The 18,372-nt window shown below is 45.1% G+C and overlaps 1 protein-coding gene across 3 annotated transcripts in view; it reads right to left on the bottom strand.

The window, feature by feature from the left end:
- Nucleotides 1–10,961: 10,961 nt before the first annotated feature.
- Nucleotides 10,962–18,372, bottom strand: part of LOC139054422 (uncharacterized) — a 79,364-nt gene continuing 71,953 nt past the window's right edge. For 2 of the 3 annotated variants that reach the window (XM_070531368.1, XM_070531367.1), the window contains exon 7: nucleotides 10,962–16,609. In XM_070531368.1, coding sequence (XP_070387469.1) covers nucleotides 16,458–16,609 — 152 coding nt within the window. In that variant the 3' untranslated portion in view covers nucleotides 10,962–16,457. The remainder of the gene's footprint in view (nucleotides 16,610–18,372) is intronic. The other variant, XM_070531369.1, reaches the window with a different exon arrangement.

The following is an 18,372-nucleotide window of genomic DNA, read 5'->3' on the forward strand; positions in this document are numbered from 1 at the left end:
TAAGTATTCAAAGAATAGCATTTTTACATTGTGCACTCTGTAAAAAGCAGCTAATAGGTGAATGAAGAGGACAGTGAGGCTTTTCATTTGTGGCATGTTTTATGTACAGATGAAAAAAATGATAGGACCGGTACAACGCCGGATTGATGAATCTAAGCATGATGCATCGATATTCATAAAAGACGCGCTTTCTTGGTTGCTACAGCTACCTTGTGACTGCTTTCTAGATGACAGTTTGTATCCCTGGAGTAAAAATGCATCCGCGTAACAATGAAGAAATTCAGTACTTCGCACGTGAACGCGAACAAATGCTCTGCACAACCAAGAAGAGAAAGGCAGCACCCCTCTAGATCATCTAAAACCTTCCGAAATATCTCTCCGCAAAGGCCTGCCTCATCCAGGGAAGCTGACACACTTTTGTTAGCAGTCTTCATAAAGCCCAGCATCTTTGGCGTCGGGTGTTTTAAGGAACCTTGCTTGAGACTTCTGCACTCAATTAAGTAACTGTCGCAGCCAACTGCTGGGATTTCAAAGCTTATGTCCGCTATGCATAGTTCACATGGTGCGCCCTTTCTGACTTTATGAATGACATATCCACACAGATAATAAACAGCATTCTCCCTTATGTTTCCTCGAGCATAAGTGTGCTCATTGCAAGCACATTCTGGTGAGCTGCTTGGCTCCAGGCAACTTATCAAAGCCGCCTCAATGGCATTGCGAAAACTTTTTTTTTTTTTTACTGGCAGGCTTCTCTCATCTGCTTAAATGTGTCGATGACGCCGACGAGCACAGACAGGGCCTGACACACCATCCACACTAGCACGTAGCGCTGTTTTAACAGGTGTATACAGGCTTAGAAGGCGGAATCTGCGGGAAGTTGATTACAGTAGGATGGGACTCATCACAATCGAAGGAACGCACTAGTCCAATCTATTGCTGAAAAAACATGAGTGAGGGAATTTCCTAGAAAACAGTGCAACGTGTATGCAGTCACAACAAATGTGAACAGTGTGCCTTACCTCCAGTGAATCTTGATAATTAACTGGCTGTCGAAACATAGAGCGCAACTGGACGTGGCAGATCATCGACAATGTCTAAAGTCGACATCAAAGTTACTCGCAGCGACTTTGTCGTTTGTTGTGATGCAAAAAGCTTCAGGTTCTTTTGAATTGCACTCTGTTCTGTCAAGTTTAGCTGTTCCGAAAAATCTTTGATGACCTGAAATGATTAGTGCAACAAGTTTATAGCCCTTGGGAAATGCGCACGAAGTTCAAAGCCGGTGGCCTGGTACACTATTTCGTCGTAGAATGCTCGCAAGTTTTTAATAAAACACAAAAAAACAGGAGTGAAAACAGACAAAGTGATAGTTAGGAAGGGCGCGGCACCCTCCCTAGCTATCACTTTGCCTCTTTCTCGTGGTTTTTCTTGTTTCGTTGCCGTTTCATTGTTCCATTGCAGGCATATTTGCTCACAAGGCGAGCAGAATTTTCCTGGCATACAAATCAGAAACACGAGCAAAACGTGGCACGCTGCTGCGCTCATCGGCGTCTCTGTCCGCCCGCACAAACGTTGCGCGCACCGCCCGCCTTCGGGCCGATAGTGTCGCGCGCGCCACCCCGCGGGCGCGACAGAAAGGGGTCAGGTGCCGCGGCGGAGTTTGACAACTGAAACTAATCTAGTAACGTTGCTCTGCACGGAGGAAGGAAACTAAGGAGAGGCCCTGACGTCACTCTTTGTGAAGCAAAAGTGAAGCCGGAAGTTGGCGTTGCTCATGGCGATGCTCCGCCTTTTGTGCCACCCTCCTCTCTTGTTTACATCTTTCGCGAAACCACGCCGCGCTGCGCGTGGTTTCGCGCGCGGAGCGCTCACGCTCGCGGAACATCCGGCAGAGCACGGTGCAGGTAACACAGCGCAACAAGACACTGTGACTAACGCAAACCCGCCCACACAGCGCCTTTGCCACGGCACGAAACCTACCAGAGCAACACGTGTGAGCGCTCAAAATCAGAACGCCGCCATTGTGGCCCAAAAGGCGTGGCCATACAGCAAAAAAAAAATAAAAGAGCAGCAAAAAATGAGAACCTACTACGTCATTTCCGCCACACTTTTCTCCTAGCGCGCAAAGGGAGTAGGGCCTCTCCTTAGTTTCCTTCCTCCGTGTTGCTCTGGCACGGCGTCCATGCGGCGTCGAAATTATGTTGATGTTGATGCGGCTTCACGTGCAAACGCACAGGGCGCTTGGAGGCCGTTGTACCGATCTCCGAGGCTTGTTGTTCTGCCGGGCCGCCCGATGGAGACGACGCACCGCCGTGTTTGCGCGACGAAAAGTGGAAACGCTACGTTTTAACCGATGCGTACGCAATAAGCTGGTACGGTTTATGCGGATACAAAATACATTATGTTCAATGGCCACTGAGTCGGGGAATTGACTTTACTACTTTTAAACCGAAACTACTGTTTAAGCGGGTACGGTTTAACGAGGTTTTACGTAGTATAATATTGAGGCATATAATATAAAAAAGAAAGGACAAGCATGCATCAGTGACACATCGATTATACTTTACAATAAGGAGGCACGTTCCCTAGAAAATATGATTAGCTGAGCCGTGCCATTGGTTTTTTCTGATTTTGTGTTTTTTCTCTTCTTTTCTGCTGCTGATACCCTGATGCGCCTGCGCTGGCATGAACTGATATTTAAGTGTTTCCCTCGAATAAACCTCAGTTGTAAGTTTGCGCCTGTCCCGTCTTCTTCCTTGTGATCGTCTACAAAGAGCGCATCCAATCTTTCCAAAAATTACCTAATGTATCGTGAGGCTTACAGCGTGTGAAAAGACAAAGACGAAAGGAAGACGTGACACACACAGGCGCTAACTTGCAACAACCTTTATTTCGAGCAAAGGACCCACACATATTTGCAACTTTTTCGCATACATCATATCCTACATGTGTGGGTCCTTTGCTCGAAATAAAGATTGTTGCGAGATAGCGCCTGTGTGTGTCACATCTTCCTTTTTCGTCTGTCTTTTTATGCGCTATAAGCCTCACGATGTCATACCAACAAGCCCAGATCACTGCATTACCTGGTGTAACTGCGCAAAATCACCGACCACTGTGGGTTCAGTGACACACTGGAAAGAAACCTTTGCAACCGTTTCATCATTGGAATGCATGAGGAAGGAGTGCAATGGCTGCTGCTCTTCAAGCCACGGAGTTTCACACTGGAGGATGTGCTTGACACAGCCCACAATGTGAAATCGATCATTACAATGCCAGTTGCATGCTGAGGACAGGCGCCATGCCAGCTGCAACGGCATCAGCCCGTACAAACGTTTTGCAGCAGAAGTGTCAAAATAATTATAAAGCCAGCTGGCCACTGGAAAAGAAGCTGCCGTGTATTTGTTGTGGTGACCGCCACAATGTATACACCAGAACACAATGTGTTTAAAGTCCAACAAGCACAGCCATCTAGCAAGTCAGCGTTTTGGGAGCAAGGCTCAAAAGGACAAGTTTCAGTCCAACATAGTGTTTGAAGATGAACCAAAGAGTTTTTACCTTTCCACAGTGGGAGAGGCATTGAGCTTCACGTACACTACTACACTCAACTGGGGTGGCGTGAAGCCAAGTCGGCAATGGATTTCTCGTGTGTGTGATTGCCAAGGAAGCATAAAGGCATTGGGCATCCTTGTGGCCACAGTTAGAGCCAACAGACAAAATGCTATATCCCAATACTGGGAAACTGTCACTCATGGGAGCAAAGAAGCTGACGGTTAAAAACCAAACAATTCAAATCAAACGTGACCTTTACAAGACAAGCAATCCTGGTCTATTGCTCTGTGGTCCCGACATCATTTGGCAACTGAACATTCTCAGGTAAAGCAGTGTCACATTTGCACAGCTGGACAATTATGTTCACAAAACAGTGACTAAGCTAAAGAGTGAATTCAGTGACTTGTTCCAACCTGAGACTGGCCTAATGAGGGACCTCCAGCACACATTAATTTGAGGAAGGACATAAACCCAAAGATGTTCAAAGCAATTGCTATATGTAGGAAGGTGGCTGCAGAGTTGGACAGGCTGTATGAAAAGAATTCTGTCAGCTGTCACTCACAGTGAGTGGGCCATACCTGTTGTCCCTCTCCTCAAGAGTGATGGTAGTAGTTTGATGTTGTGTGTGGATTTCAATGTCTCTTTGAACTCTGCATGCGAGGTGGATCAGTACCCATCAGCTAAAGTGGAAGGCATATTTACCGCTCTAAAGGATGGCTATTGGTTTAAGCAACTTTACTTAAAGGGACCCTGAAACGATTTTGATGATTTTGTACAAACGTACCGAGTCATTAATTGATGCATCTAAAGTGCTCCGCATAAAGCGTGTAATTTATTATCATGTTTTAAAAATGTACATCGCTGCCGATCGCAGCACACTGCTCGGCAGAATTTTCAGCTGCCCCTATCCATATGACGTAAATCACCCAAACAATGTCAGTAGGGCGAGCTATCCAATTGGTTGTCCAGGGTGCGTCATTGATAATTTTTCCACCTTTATGGTGAACAAATGATGTTCGCAATAGTTGGAATGTTAGTTAATTTGTTTCTATAAAAAGAAAGTAACAGAAAGAGAATCCACAAGAACTATTTCTCACTACGCTTAAGCACTTCTGGCACACAGCAAGCGTCGTCTGCTTGTGTTACAACGTGCTCCATTTTGACAAGAGCTCCGCGGTCAGAGTCAGTCTCAGTCTTTTTGCGAGCACTATGATTAGACTTTGCTGCGTTGTGGACTGCAAATGTAGCGACTGGCAATATGTCAAGCTGCGACATTGTGTCCCTCTGCAAGGTAGCAGATGAGCAGACTGGCTGCAGCGCATCGGACTGCCACTATCCGATCGGCGCCAGGATTTGCGCATTTGTGGCCGTCACTTTACAAAGGAAGATTACTAGCGCAATAGCGTTTCACGAGTTGGGTATTAGGGTAAACGCAAACGCATGGGGACATGGCCTGGCTGTTTGACTGTGTCGTTTTTAGGGATGAACCAAAGCACAAATGTGAATGGTCTAAAGCCCCTGAAACTTCGTAAAGTAGTGCCACTCTCCTCCTCGTTTCTGCTCTCTTTCACGCTCCCTCCTCGACCATAGCGCTGCCTACGATGCTCGTGCGCAGCAGACGACCTTTCGCAGAGTGAATGCACGCATAGCAAGGCAGTGCTCTTTAGGCGTTCACGTTGGCTTTCCAGCTCCGCATAACTTCGTGTAGAGCATAGGATTTCTAGTCGGATGCTTATACAAATTCGGTAACGGCAGCTTTTGTTTCATTTTTTGATAACTATTTCTTAAAAAAGTATCTGAAGGAGTGTTATAACGCTGTGCGTTGACGACTGCGAATGTATCGCGTGCCCTACAATTAGGTACGCAACATTTGTCAAGGGCGTGTCGCAAGATCTTGTTGCGAATGGTTGTAAATAACACATTTACCATCGAATGACAACCTCTTAGCTTCCAGCAAGCCCTCAGCCTAAAGAATCCGCGCTGCCCTTACCATGTGAATTCGCGGCGCGTATCAGCTACGACGTACAAAGGCTGACGGAGATCACTGCTCTGGAGGTTCGAAAGTGTATTACAAGCTACAGTGCCGCCAACGTGCGTGCTTGCCAATCTAAGCGCGCGCAAAGCCTCAGAGGTGGGCGTTGGTGCTATTATGTTTCTCGTGTCTCAACGCCGACAGAAATACCGCGGCCGATCATCGAGTCGGGGCTGTGCGTACACAAGAAAAAAAAATGAGTTTTTAGCATTCGTGCGCGAAGCGGGAGCGCGATAACAATGCTTGACTCAATCTCAAACAAGACCACTGTGGCCTTCAGTAATTTTTTCAGGTTAATGACTTATCACGAATAACACTTCATCGTGCGTTGGTTCGGCCACTTATTAAGTGACATACTTGTCGCGAACCGAGTTGCACTGAGGTGCATGCATTGAGGACGGTTGCACTCCCTTCGAAGTAACATTTGTGAGACATGACTTCATTAGTGAAGTCATGATCGCGCAAAGAATCCCCCCGCCATGATGCGGCCGAAATTGCGGCAAGTGAAATGATGTTTTATCCATAGGTTAAAATGATATGAAACGGCATTCGAGTTGCAAGTTAACAGTTTATTTTCACATAGATGCATTACAGATTTGCCTTTGCAGTCACAAGTCCGTGTGCACCATTTATTGTTTCAGTGCGTAAATAAAAGCACCAGCCTCAATTAGGCATAGTGACTGTAGAAACTAATAGTGGCATAGACGAGCAAGCGAACGACTATATGAGAGCGCGAACTAAATAAGCGAGCAAACGACTAAACGAGCGTGTGAACGAACTAGCAAACGACTAACCAGAGAACGAGCGGGCGACCGCACGTTTTCTTTGCGAGTGCTCCACCGCTGCATCTTAAGCTTCGTACACTTAAAAGCTCACGCGAATCAGCACACACGTCTCAATTACCTATGATGCGGTCGCTCGACGACGAACGCACCGCATAACACGGTTTGGGGAGAGCACGCACGCTTTTCATCGGTGCCTCTGTATCGCAAATCCACCGGGCGACCGCCAACGAGGAACACAAACAAATGTGGCAAACAAAGCTAGTCTATCTAAAGAAGGCTAGTAAGTAACCACAAAAGACAGAGAGTTGCTCTCCTGAGGCGCTTTCATGATCGAGACTGAAATTTTATCAGAAGTACTGCGCTGAATCTTAAAAATTTTGTAATCACGTTATCGCACGCAACCTCGCGTGCCCGCGAACTCAAGCCGGTTGGCATTCAAAACGATTAAGCGCACCAAATATGACTAACACGACCACGTAGTGCGCATATAAGCAAAGCAGACATTGCGTAAAAATAATGTTAAAGTGTGCGTACAAATGACAACATGCACCATAAACTGTGCAATTTCTACTACGTTATTGCCCGCAGCACAATACGCAAGCCTGGCACATACAATACTCTGAGAGAGCCACAACTTACATCACATAGTCACGCAGAGGAAGTTGGTCGGAAGTTCTCCCTCCCGATTCGGTGAAGCCATGTCTTTCTTCTTAACCCGTTACCTTACCGGACGGTATCGCGAACATATAGCCTTTGCTAAAACTATATTGGCATCCAAACGCACAGCAGGTCATGGTAACAGAAAATGACGCGAAGTGACGTCTCACTTGCCACAAAACATCCTTCAAGGCATTCACAAGATCAAAACAACACAGAATAGGAACGGAATGCCGCCAACAAGTGCCGCTTCTCGAGCAAAGATGGCACTGAAGCGCGACTGTAAACAAACGAAGCCGGCGCAGAGGGCCACGTGATGCCATTAGGCCAATAGCGACGCGGCGGCGGTTTCGGCCAGAGCGCTGGAGGAGGAGGCGGCATTCTTCAAAGCGTGGCACTACTTTACGAAGTTTAAGGGGCTTTAGAATGGTCTGCACGGTGCAGCCACCTGGTGGCACAGAGCTCAACCACACACAGTAGCAGTAACGAAATGTATTCTTCTTTGCTGCTGGTGTAAATTTTTCGCAGGAGTGTAATCATTAACACATTCTTTTTGTAAATGTTTAAAATGTTTTACACTTGGTTAGAGCAATATTACCACTTTGCTTGGCTGGTTAAGCTCTGCGCCAACTGGTGGCTGGACCGTGCAGACCGATCAGGCCGCTCACGTACGTCTATGCTAATGTTCCTTCATCAGTTTGAGTTTATGCCTCCACTGTTCCGTCTAAATGCCCAGCTCGTCTGTGGTTACCAGAATACCAGACATGTTTGGCGCTGCAAAAGAATGCTCGCAACGCGTGCTGCTGGGGGTCGACTGACAAGCAGCTGGTGGAGAGCTTGGAGAAGCTTCGTGTGCTCGCTCCTAGAGAACCAGAAGTCAACGACATGACGTGCCATCATGACGCAGAACCAGTGAAGGTGGAGCTTAACCCCGATCACTCGGCGAACGAGTTGAAGAGAAAATGCACGACTATGGAGGAGGGTAACTTGCAATCGTCCGTAGCTCTCTTAATATAAGACGTTTCACACAAATTGTGGTGCGAATGATTAACTTTAGCTGTACCCATTGTGTGGCACTCTTTGGCCATACCTGGCCCTTGCGCCAATAAAAACCACACATTCATTCTGTACCCTTTGCGTCTACAAAATTTCTCCAAACCGTTTCAGGGGCCCTTTAAGGGAGGCATATTGTCATTTGCCCCTGGATGAATAGTAAAAGAAGGCAGTAGTGCAAAAGAACCGTTTTCATACAATTGTTTGCTATATGGCACAGTGTCGGCTCCTGCACATTTTAAAAGGAAAATGGGGACAAAGCGCAAGGACATGCCAGGCTTACACAAGTGTTTATGGAAGATATTTGGTGGCCAGTGAACTCTGGGAATGTGTTTTTGGTGAAGGAGTGAACTACCTGGGGCATCGAATAGACTGGGAAAGCCCATGTGAAATAAAAATGGGTGCCATCATGAGGAGACCCATGCCAAAAAAACATCCAAGAACTTCGTTCATTCTTCAGCCATTCTTAGTCCTGTTACCAGTTTCGTACCAATATGTCCAACATACTTTCCTCATAATGGCAAAGCCTTTAGTGCAATTCAAAAAGACAGGGACGTGACAGAGACACAGGACAGTGCTGCGAGCAAGATCTTAGCTTCCGACCACCGCAGTGACATGGTAACTTTCGTGTCCCATGACAACAGTGCAGGGAAGAGCTGCTTTGAACAATAAAGGAGATGTCGGGATTTCCGTAAGCTCCTGACATGCTACACAGTGCTGTTCCGTGCCTCTGTCACGTCCCTGTCTTTTTGAATTGTGCTAAAGGCTTTGCCATTATGAGTAAACCGTACTAACTAGCCCAAGAATCAGCCTTGTTATACTTTCCCCATTACACGACCTTTAAGCAAGGATTCAAAATGGAGGTGGGGCAAAGAAGAAAGGAATCAATTCAGAACAGTCAAGTAATTGCTTGAAAGTTTGAATCTCCTGGCATACTAAGACCCAAAGAAAAAAGTCATTTTGGAATGTGACTCATCACCAGCAGGAGTCGGAGCCATACTCTCCCACATCATTGATTGGGTGGAATGGCCAACTGCCTTTCGTTCTAGGACACAGTCGAAGAACTACTGTCAACTTGAACGTGAAGCCTTATCACTTGTTTTTGCGGTCCCCAAGTTCAGAGACTACTAGTTAGGAAGATATTTTACACCGAACCAGCAGCTAGAACCTGCCCTTCTGACGCCGCCATGGCAAATGTGCTCGCAACTGGTCAACTCACGATTTCAACCAAGGCGCATGAATCCCTGTTGCCACCCTGAGCGCAGACAGCATTACGCAAACTGACATGTGGAGAGCCTTGCTCACTCCAAATCCTGCCACATTTACACAGATGCGACTTTTCACACCACACCCGACAGCACACGAAGCGCAGTTGGGCTTCACCGCATTGAGTTGGAATCAAACTGCACCCAGGAACATGAGTTTGGTGACCAAGGACGCCTTGACGCCTGAACTACTAGCTATCCACCATGCCCTGAATTGTGCCCGTGAGAAAGCCCCAGACATCTCTGCACAGATCAATATCTACATGGACAGCCAGGTGGTGGTGCATGTGTTACATGGACCTCTCAATGACCTCATTAGCACAATAATTGCAGAGCCCAGGAGATGGTTGTGCACGGCTCATGGCGTTGATACATGTGTGGCATGAGTCCCCGGACACTGTGGTGTACTGGGCAACGAAGCTATGCACACCGCTGCGAGCAAGATCTTAGCTTCCAACCGCCGCAGTGGCATGGTAACTTTCGTGCCCCATGACAGCAATGCAGTGGACAGCTGCTTTGAACAATAAAGGAGATGTCGGGATTTCCACAAGCTCTTGACATGCTACACACCCAAGGACGACCCACTGCCCGCAGGCCTGCCTAGAGCTTTTCAAGTGCAAGTACTACACAAGGCCCGCACTGGCGTGGCACTAACTCCGGATGCACTGGCATACTGGTGTGCACATAGAAAAAAAAAAGAATTATCAGAAGATGCTGTAGCTTACTTCTGCATGACATCTGCACGAACAGTTTGACACCTATTATGAGACTGCTCAAAGTTTGAGGCCCTCCGGTGAAAGCACTGAGGCCAAGTGGCTAGCTATGAAGAGTGGACCCGTCCGTTGAAAGGCAGCATTCTGCGAACCCTCTACATCTTTGTAGTAGAGTGCGAATTGTGTAGAGCAGAGCACCTCTCAACAGCTGACCCATTCCTATCCCCCGTATCCCTTCAGGCCAATGAGCCATCCATGAACTTGATCAACATTCTGAAAACTGATCATGAGCCACTGGTTGGATTGTGTAAAGCAGTGGTTCTCAAATAAGGGTCCATGAAAACATTCCTGGATTATGCAAAGCCCTCACACAGACGTGTGTGCTCACCACGAATTGCACCTGCATCGAACTCAAGAGTAGACAGTACGTTCCGTCGCACATTTCTCAGTGCTACGCAAGGTAGTGCATGCCACCATGCTAATCAAAGGGGAAGCTGTATCATCATTGCTACTGCAGCTACGAAGACACCATACCGAATGGCCATGTGGCACTCAGCACATATCAAGAACCTTTCCCCTTGGTAGCGTTGACAATGTCCGTGTTGACAATCTTGCATCTGGCGTGATGCACGTTATGTGCCATCACAGTGTTGAAGCTACGAGTACCCACCGAAGTACTCATCCTATCAAGACAAAGACCTCGACTGCTTCGAAGTTAAGAAACAGAATCTAGAGTCACAGAAACTGGATAACCAAAGCAGTTTTTTTTTTTTCAGTTGTTCAATTTGTTGTGGTTATGCTCACTTGTTCTAGCTACATGACGTTTCTTCTTACTCCCCTCATTCAATACTTCAGTTGGAACAGGTGACGTGTGTGTATAAATAAATAAATAAAAACTAACACCACATCGTCAGCTGGTTTAAAAAAAGGCCGTCGATTAACCTTGCTTTATTCGTCGATTGGCAGCAACACGTCTACTAGTCTCCCGCATGCTGCAATTGTGACAGTCAGCACCTTAGGAGGTGCAGAACTGTAACATTGTTTCACTGACCATCTTGCTGCATTAGTGCATTACGTATTATCGGTACCTATGTGATGTGTCGTTATCAACATGCCTGCAGACGCTTTTATTTCATGTTGCCACATTCGACCCAAGCCATCGTTGTCGATTTTACTGTATGAAATTTCTTTTCGTTCTACCTGGCGAACTCTTGAGAGGCAGTAAAGGCAGGCTACATCATTAGCTATCACGTAGCCGAACAGATGAAGCCTCACACCATCTGCGAGGTGCTGATAATGCCTTGCACAAAGGAAGTTCATGCGTAAGTGCAGAAATAGGTGCCTGAATTGCCAGTGTCCAAAGCCCTACTCCAGAGCTTCTATCTTTAGAAACATAAGGCCCTTTATGCCATGGCAATATAACTTCCCCCAAAGAAAAGCAGTTGCGTATTGTCAATTTTAATGCTCACAGTGTGGTAAACAAAACAGATTCCCTAGAAATTCAGTTGCTACAGCATGACTCACACTTTGCGATCATAACGAAAATCTGGCTGTGTAACGAGATAACAAATGAGCTAGTATGTCCTCCCCATTATGTAGTGTTTCGTAAGGATCGAATGCACAGAGCCAGGGGTGTAGCCATTCTAGTAAAAGACCAGTGCGAAGCAAGACTTATTGACTAGAATTCCCAATTTGGAGAGCTCATGTGTCAGATTATAAAGTTTGGACCATTGCTTTGTGCTGTACGGATGTTGCAGACCACCTGATGCTACACCACATTACTTGGTTAGACTACAAGAACACGCGACTGCTTATGAAAATAAATTTTTTTGTTCAGCGATTTGAACCTGCCTGGTACAATTAGGAACTCTTCGAGGTAAACAAAAAGTCTTATGAAATTGCTAACATTATTTTTGACATTATGCTGACACATGGTCTAATTCAAGTGGTTAGTAAACCCACTGATGTACAAGAGTCATCATATTCTATATTAGACCTTGTATTTTTAAATCACGCATTTTTTAAGAATATCATGTCAATTGAAGATGGTCTATCAGACTATTACCTTGTTGCGGTTTCTTTGCCTATTGCTAAGACTACAGCTGTTAAAACTGCTAAAACCACGTCTTTTGAAGATAACGGTAAAATTGATGCTCTCTTTTTGGACTTGAGCAAAGCGTTTTATAGGTTCATTCATAAAAAACTAATTGAAAATTAAGAAACATTAACCTTCTCGATATCATAACTTATTGGATTGCACAATATCTGGCTAACAGTGAACAATATGTTTCAGTCGATAGGAACGATTCGGGCTATCTACCGGTTACGTCAGGGGTTCCCCAGGGCAGTGCCCTGGAGCCTCTGCTGTTTTTTTATATATTAATGACACTGTTACTGTTATCACGCCTGGAACACAAATAAGATTGTTCGCAGATGACTGTGTTGTATTTCGTGCAATTACTTGTTGGAAGGTCAGAGAGAAATAGATTTATGCTTGAATAAGATGTTGATGTGATGCAAAGAATGGGGCATGGCTGCCAACACAGACAAGACTGTTTGCCTTGGCATAACACATGAAAAACAGATCCACTGGAGTACGCAAACAAAATGGTGTCACTAAAGCAAGTTGACAGTTATAAGTACCTTGGCGTAACATTCACTAACAACCTTTCTTGAAACCTACGCATTGACAACATATGTTCTTGTGCTTTCCATAAGCTAGGTTTTCTGTGACACAAACTTAGAAATTCTCCTTCCAACGTTAAGCTACTCAGTTACCTAACTTTTATTTAGCCAAAATTAGAATATGCTTGCATTACATGGGACCTGCATACTAAACTCAACATTAACAACATTACATTACAACATTACAAAACTCAACATTAACAAACTTGATCCAGAGGAAGTGGGTACATTTTATTTATTCTAAGTGCAAATGTTCAGACTCCCCATCAGAATTAATGCTGGCTAACAACATTCCCTCTCTAGAACTAAGAAGACACAAATACCACCCAGACTTTCTACATCATCTAGTCAACCACAAATTAGCCCTCGACCCTTCACCATCCACCCTGTGCACCAGAGCTGCACGGCACCATCACCCTGATTCAATAACGCCTTATTAGCCAGGACAAACACGTGTAAATTTTCTTTCTTTCGGTGCACCATTTCCGAATGGAATTTCCTTTACGGACCATATCTACCACATCATTTGGAACTGTATTTCTGATTGTGTGCACGTGTAGGCATGCAGACGTAGTTTTCTGATGGTCTTTTTTCTTTTTTCTATCGTAATAATCTTGTGTACCCGTCCAGCAAGGGCCACATTGTGCTCATCTGGAACAAGCACGTGAGAAAATTTGGAAAAATAACATGACACGGCTGCATGAAGAGTGAGAGAAGTGGTATCTGATGTGCAAAGTCAGATAAACGAAAAACTGAAATCCGATGGGAAGTTTTCTCTTGCCATGAATGAGAGCTGTGACGTGTCTCGCAGACCACAGCTTGTCATGTTTGTGTGTTCTGTGGATAACTTGGTCATCGCCCAAGGGTTGTTTTTATGCAAAGAGCTCAAAACAACAGCAAAAGCTTCAAGACTTCTTAAATACTATTACCAGTTTTTTTGTCCTGCATGACTTGATTTGGATGTGGGAATCGTGCACTGATGGTGCCGGTGCAATGGTTGGCAGATTTGCTAGGCCTTGTCAGGCCAGGGAGCAGTTCCATCGTATTTATACATTGCATGCTTCGCAGGGAGTCTTTGGCATCAAAGGAGCTGAGCCACGAGCTAGCTAGCATGATGCAGCATGTTGTCGAAGTTGTGAACAGCATCAAAGCAAGGGCCAAGGCCAGCCACCTTTTCAAAATGCTTTGCAAATAAATGGGTGCAGAACACCAGCACCAGCTCCTACACACGGAGGTGTGTTGGCTGCTGTACAGAAAAGTGCTGGTCAAGATTTTTGAGCTCCAAGAGGAAGTGATAATTTTTCTAGCAGAAGACAAGGGGCTGTAAAATCCTTTCAAAGACCTTTCACTCCTCCCTAAGCTTGCCTAGCTGTGTGACATGTTTGAGCAGCTCAATCACCTAAACTTCAGTATGCAAGGGGTTGAAAGTAATGTTGTGTCATCTAGTGACAAAGTGAGGGGCTTCTGTAGGAAAATTCAAGGCTGGCTGAGTCAGGTGGGAAGAAATTATTATTCTCTGTTTAGGTTGCTCAGTAATTTTGCAACATCTGCAACAGTATCTGTAGCTGACAAAGAGACAATAATGACACATTTGGGCACACCCAAAAGTCACCTAATGAGTTACTTTCCAGAGTGTGCACCAGACACATGGCTTGTGGCCCCTTTTCAGGCAGGTGTACAACTCGCTTCACTTATGAAAGCGTTGATTTTGAAAATGATGGAGCCTCTAGAAAATGCTGTTGTGAAAGCAAAGTTTGCTACCGTGGACATTGAAGCAGTTTGGTCGGAGACAGCAGTGATTTTCCCTCTGTTCTATGAGAAGGTTGGGATAACATTTTTAGCACCAGTGGATGAGAACAGAGGGAAGACGACAGCAGAATGTGCTGTACTGTCTCCCTTCTATCCTCGTCTGCTGATGCTAACAATGAAATCCAAGTACCAACATGCCCAAATGCTGCAAGACTGTTGTTACAATTTTTGACAACATGTGCATGTGAACATGCATTTTTAAGACTTGCTTATTGAAAAGCAATTATCACAACTTGCTGAATGTCAGTGCAAACATGCACCTATGTTTAAGTGCAATCATGCCACAAATTGACGAGCTAGCAAGAGCGACATATAGAGGGCCTTTTGATGCGTTACTTGTGCATGCCAATAAATAGGGTCCATTACATGTTTGTGAATACCTGCATTATTTGCTGCAGTATTGTACATGATGTGTTGCCTGTGCAATTAATAAACAGTGTCCATTTCACATTGCAAGTGCTTCCATTACTTGTCGCAACATTACCCATCAGCTACTGCAGCAGCAACACAGAACACTTGCGAACAGTGTTCTAGGCAACCTGTATGCTTGTGACAAACAATGGGACGTCGTTCACTACAGTGGAATTCTAAGACATTGCACATAGCATTCAACACGCTCGCACGACACCTTACAAGCCAGAGTCAAATGGTTTGGCTGAAAGAGCTGTGCGCTCCGTGAAAGAGCGGCTAAAGTGTATGACAGCCGGACCACAAGATAGACCAGGTGGCTGCACCTCCACTGCGTAACACAATTACGACAAAGGACAATCCCCAGAAGAGCTTTTGCTGTCGTTCACAACCAAGCTGGATTTTGCCATGAGTGCACCAGAAGCACAGACCTCAGAGAAGTGGCTACCAAGTGCCTGAGCGAGTTTTCTGTAGAAACTTTGGAACTGACAAATGTTGGGTACCAGAAGAGGTTGTTGAACTGGAAGGAAACCAGCCAGTGAAAGTGAAAACTGGGAAAGGGGTATTCAGGTGCCATCTTGACAAGTTAAACCAGAGGCAGACTGCAGATCTAGTAAGCTGCTCAGTAGAGTCAAATGCAGACCCACCACAAGAATTCCTTCCCGACTGGCAGTTGGAGGAACCAGTGCAGAATGCAGCAGAAGCAGTACCAGCCCGCCGCAGACAATCGACCACAGAGGTTTCGCTGATATCTGAATCGTTTGAACGTCAAGGGGAAGTTTTGTGTAAGCGTTGGGGGATGTACTGCCAGTGATAGCATGAACTATGTGCCTGAATCTTGAGAGTGGGACTTGGCACATTTTACCATGTATTCTCTTCATTGCATCCACTATGTGTACAGCTCTGCTACTGTACTATGAATAAATACTTTGTTTACAAAAGTAACACTAACAAAAGAAAAAGTTGTGCAAAAAGGCTTGATGAACCCCTGCGTTACTGTTTGCCAATGCAAGGGTTTTCCACTGTATGCTTAGTTGCAAGCTGGTGCTCCCAATGTTTCACCTTCCTCTCTGTTCTATCTATTTCACTAATTTATCTGAAGCAGCTGAGGGAAAATGGGCTTATTTTTGCATTCATAATAGGTACTTTTAAAAAATTCAGGGGAGGGGGGAATATATTCCCTGAAAAGCTTCACACTCAGTCAGCTTAGGTTTCAAAGTGTTTCAGGGCCCCATTGAACACATCAAAAGATGAAAGCTCTGACATTTGTGCAAATACTTCCAAGTGGGGGCAAGCCATGTAAATATGATGTCTGACAGCAGCTCCTGAAATTGTATAGATGTTTTGTGACACTACAAAGCCCATGAAGTATGGCCGAAGAAGCATCATGCTTCACAGTGTGCACTGGTTTACAGGAGTCCTGCAATTATGTAGCAACAGTTTTCTGAGAGCACCTCACAAGATGCTGGTGAGCAGGCAGTCTTCTCTGTGAAGAATGCGACTTCTATTCATCAGGCTTGTGCTCCATGTATGATGGCGGTGGCAAGATTTGTGCAGCATCTTTCACTGCTTCCTCATAAGTGGGCGGCATGTCCTCGACAATCGTCGTGCTGGTCTGATAGAAGCCACTGGCATAGGGAACAGCTGGAGATGTCCCTAGAAGAGATGACCATCAAAGCAGTGTTTTTCACAACAGGAAACTTGCACAGTTTTACATACTCGTTCTTCCTGGGGGGATGAAGGGGCTAAGCCATGAAATACTCTGCTTACAGGCAGCACAATTCTGCTACTTAAAGAGCTTGTTACATCAAAATGTGAAATTTTGTAACTAATAAAATTCAATTAATTATTCTTCACCTAATAATTCATTTCACATGTTGCAGTTAGAGAACTGAGGCTGGTAAGTGAACCATGTAGTAATGTGGGGATTTGTCATTCTGGGACCTTAAGTAGTACTACAGAATGACAGACATAAGAAGGGCAAAACATGCTCCTAACACACAACTGATTATTTCGAGAGACACACATTTTTATATAAACTTCTTGCGCATGACATCATGAGGAACATGACCATTCAAGAAAACCAGTTCCTTTACAGATAGTGACAGCAATAGTTCCAATATCAGCTGCTAACTCATGTGTTAGCTACTCTCTGACTCTGCCCACAACACTGGACTGGCGAAACATAAGCTTGCACCCATGCTTGTGACAATGAATCACAAGCCAATAAAAATGGTACAGAATAGATAAACACTTCACACATTCAAGAAACATGGTTTTTTTTTTTTGCACTGTTACTTGTGAGTGGCATTTGGGTTGGTCATCTTGCATAGACTCGCCAGCTCATTTGGCGCTGAAAAGGCAACCTATACAGCTCAGTGCTTTTTTTTTTCTTCTTTCTTTTTTCCAAGTTGTGCAATACCTTATAAATGTCAGGAACCATAGCAACTTTCTTTCCTGTTGAATTTGGGAGCGTCTTACTGTTGGATTAAGACTTAAGAATTCTCTCAGCTATGAAAACCAACATATTTTTAGGTTGCCCAGACTCAGACAGGCAAGAACTCTGTTGGCTGAGTGTTTTTGATCAGCACAGGTTGTTTTGAAAACAAAGGCTGATGATTGCTCACTCGTCCAGTTCGGAATATAAGGAAGGATAGCAGAGCACTGGCTTGCCTGCATGAGACTTCCAGTAAACATGGTGGTTGGTAAGGTTCTAACTTAGGTGCAGAAACTGCAGCTTTCCTTCTACAGGAAGCTCAAGTGTCACTTGTAATGGACACTGTTCAGCAATGTTAAGAACATGAGTAGCTAGGGTGGTGGTACAATCGCTAAAAAATAAAGTTGTCAATGTAGCTAAATACTGTATTTAAATTTGTTCCTTCTGGCCTCAAAGACAACTTGCTGTCTAATAGAGTAAAACATAAATCACTGAGAACACGTGCAATGCACAACTCAATGCACACACAAGCCAGAGAGCAGCTAACATGCAAGTAAGTCGAAGCAGCTGATATTCAAAACGTAGCAGACAAGTTCATGAGCACTGCTATAAAGCAACTAGCTTGCTTGAATGGTCATGTACATGTGCCATCTTTGACATGATGTCATGCCCCGGTTGACATGCACAAGAGGCGCACATAAAAATGAGCACGTCTCCAAATAAACAGTTGGACGACCGACAGCCTTTGATCCAGAACGGTGATGTACCGCAGTGCTGGCACTGCATTGTGTCGCTGCTTTCCGCTGTTTGTGCGTGCATCGTGCTGTGATAAGAGTGTTTCACTTCAAGTCGATATGGCCAGGACCAAACTATAAAAGCAGTTTCCTTCATTGTATTTGCTTGTCCTATATTTCAGGTCTGCTGTATAGTTGACGAACTCGTAGGCTGTGTTAGGCCTAATGAAGCTGCGTTGAACGAGATT

This window comes from Dermacentor albipictus, chromosome 1, assembly GCF_038994185.2.
Source record: "Dermacentor albipictus isolate Rhodes 1998 colony chromosome 1, USDA_Dalb.pri_finalv2, whole genome shotgun sequence".
NCBI classification, from domain to species: domain Eukaryota; kingdom Metazoa; phylum Arthropoda; class Arachnida; order Ixodida; family Ixodidae; genus Dermacentor; species Dermacentor albipictus.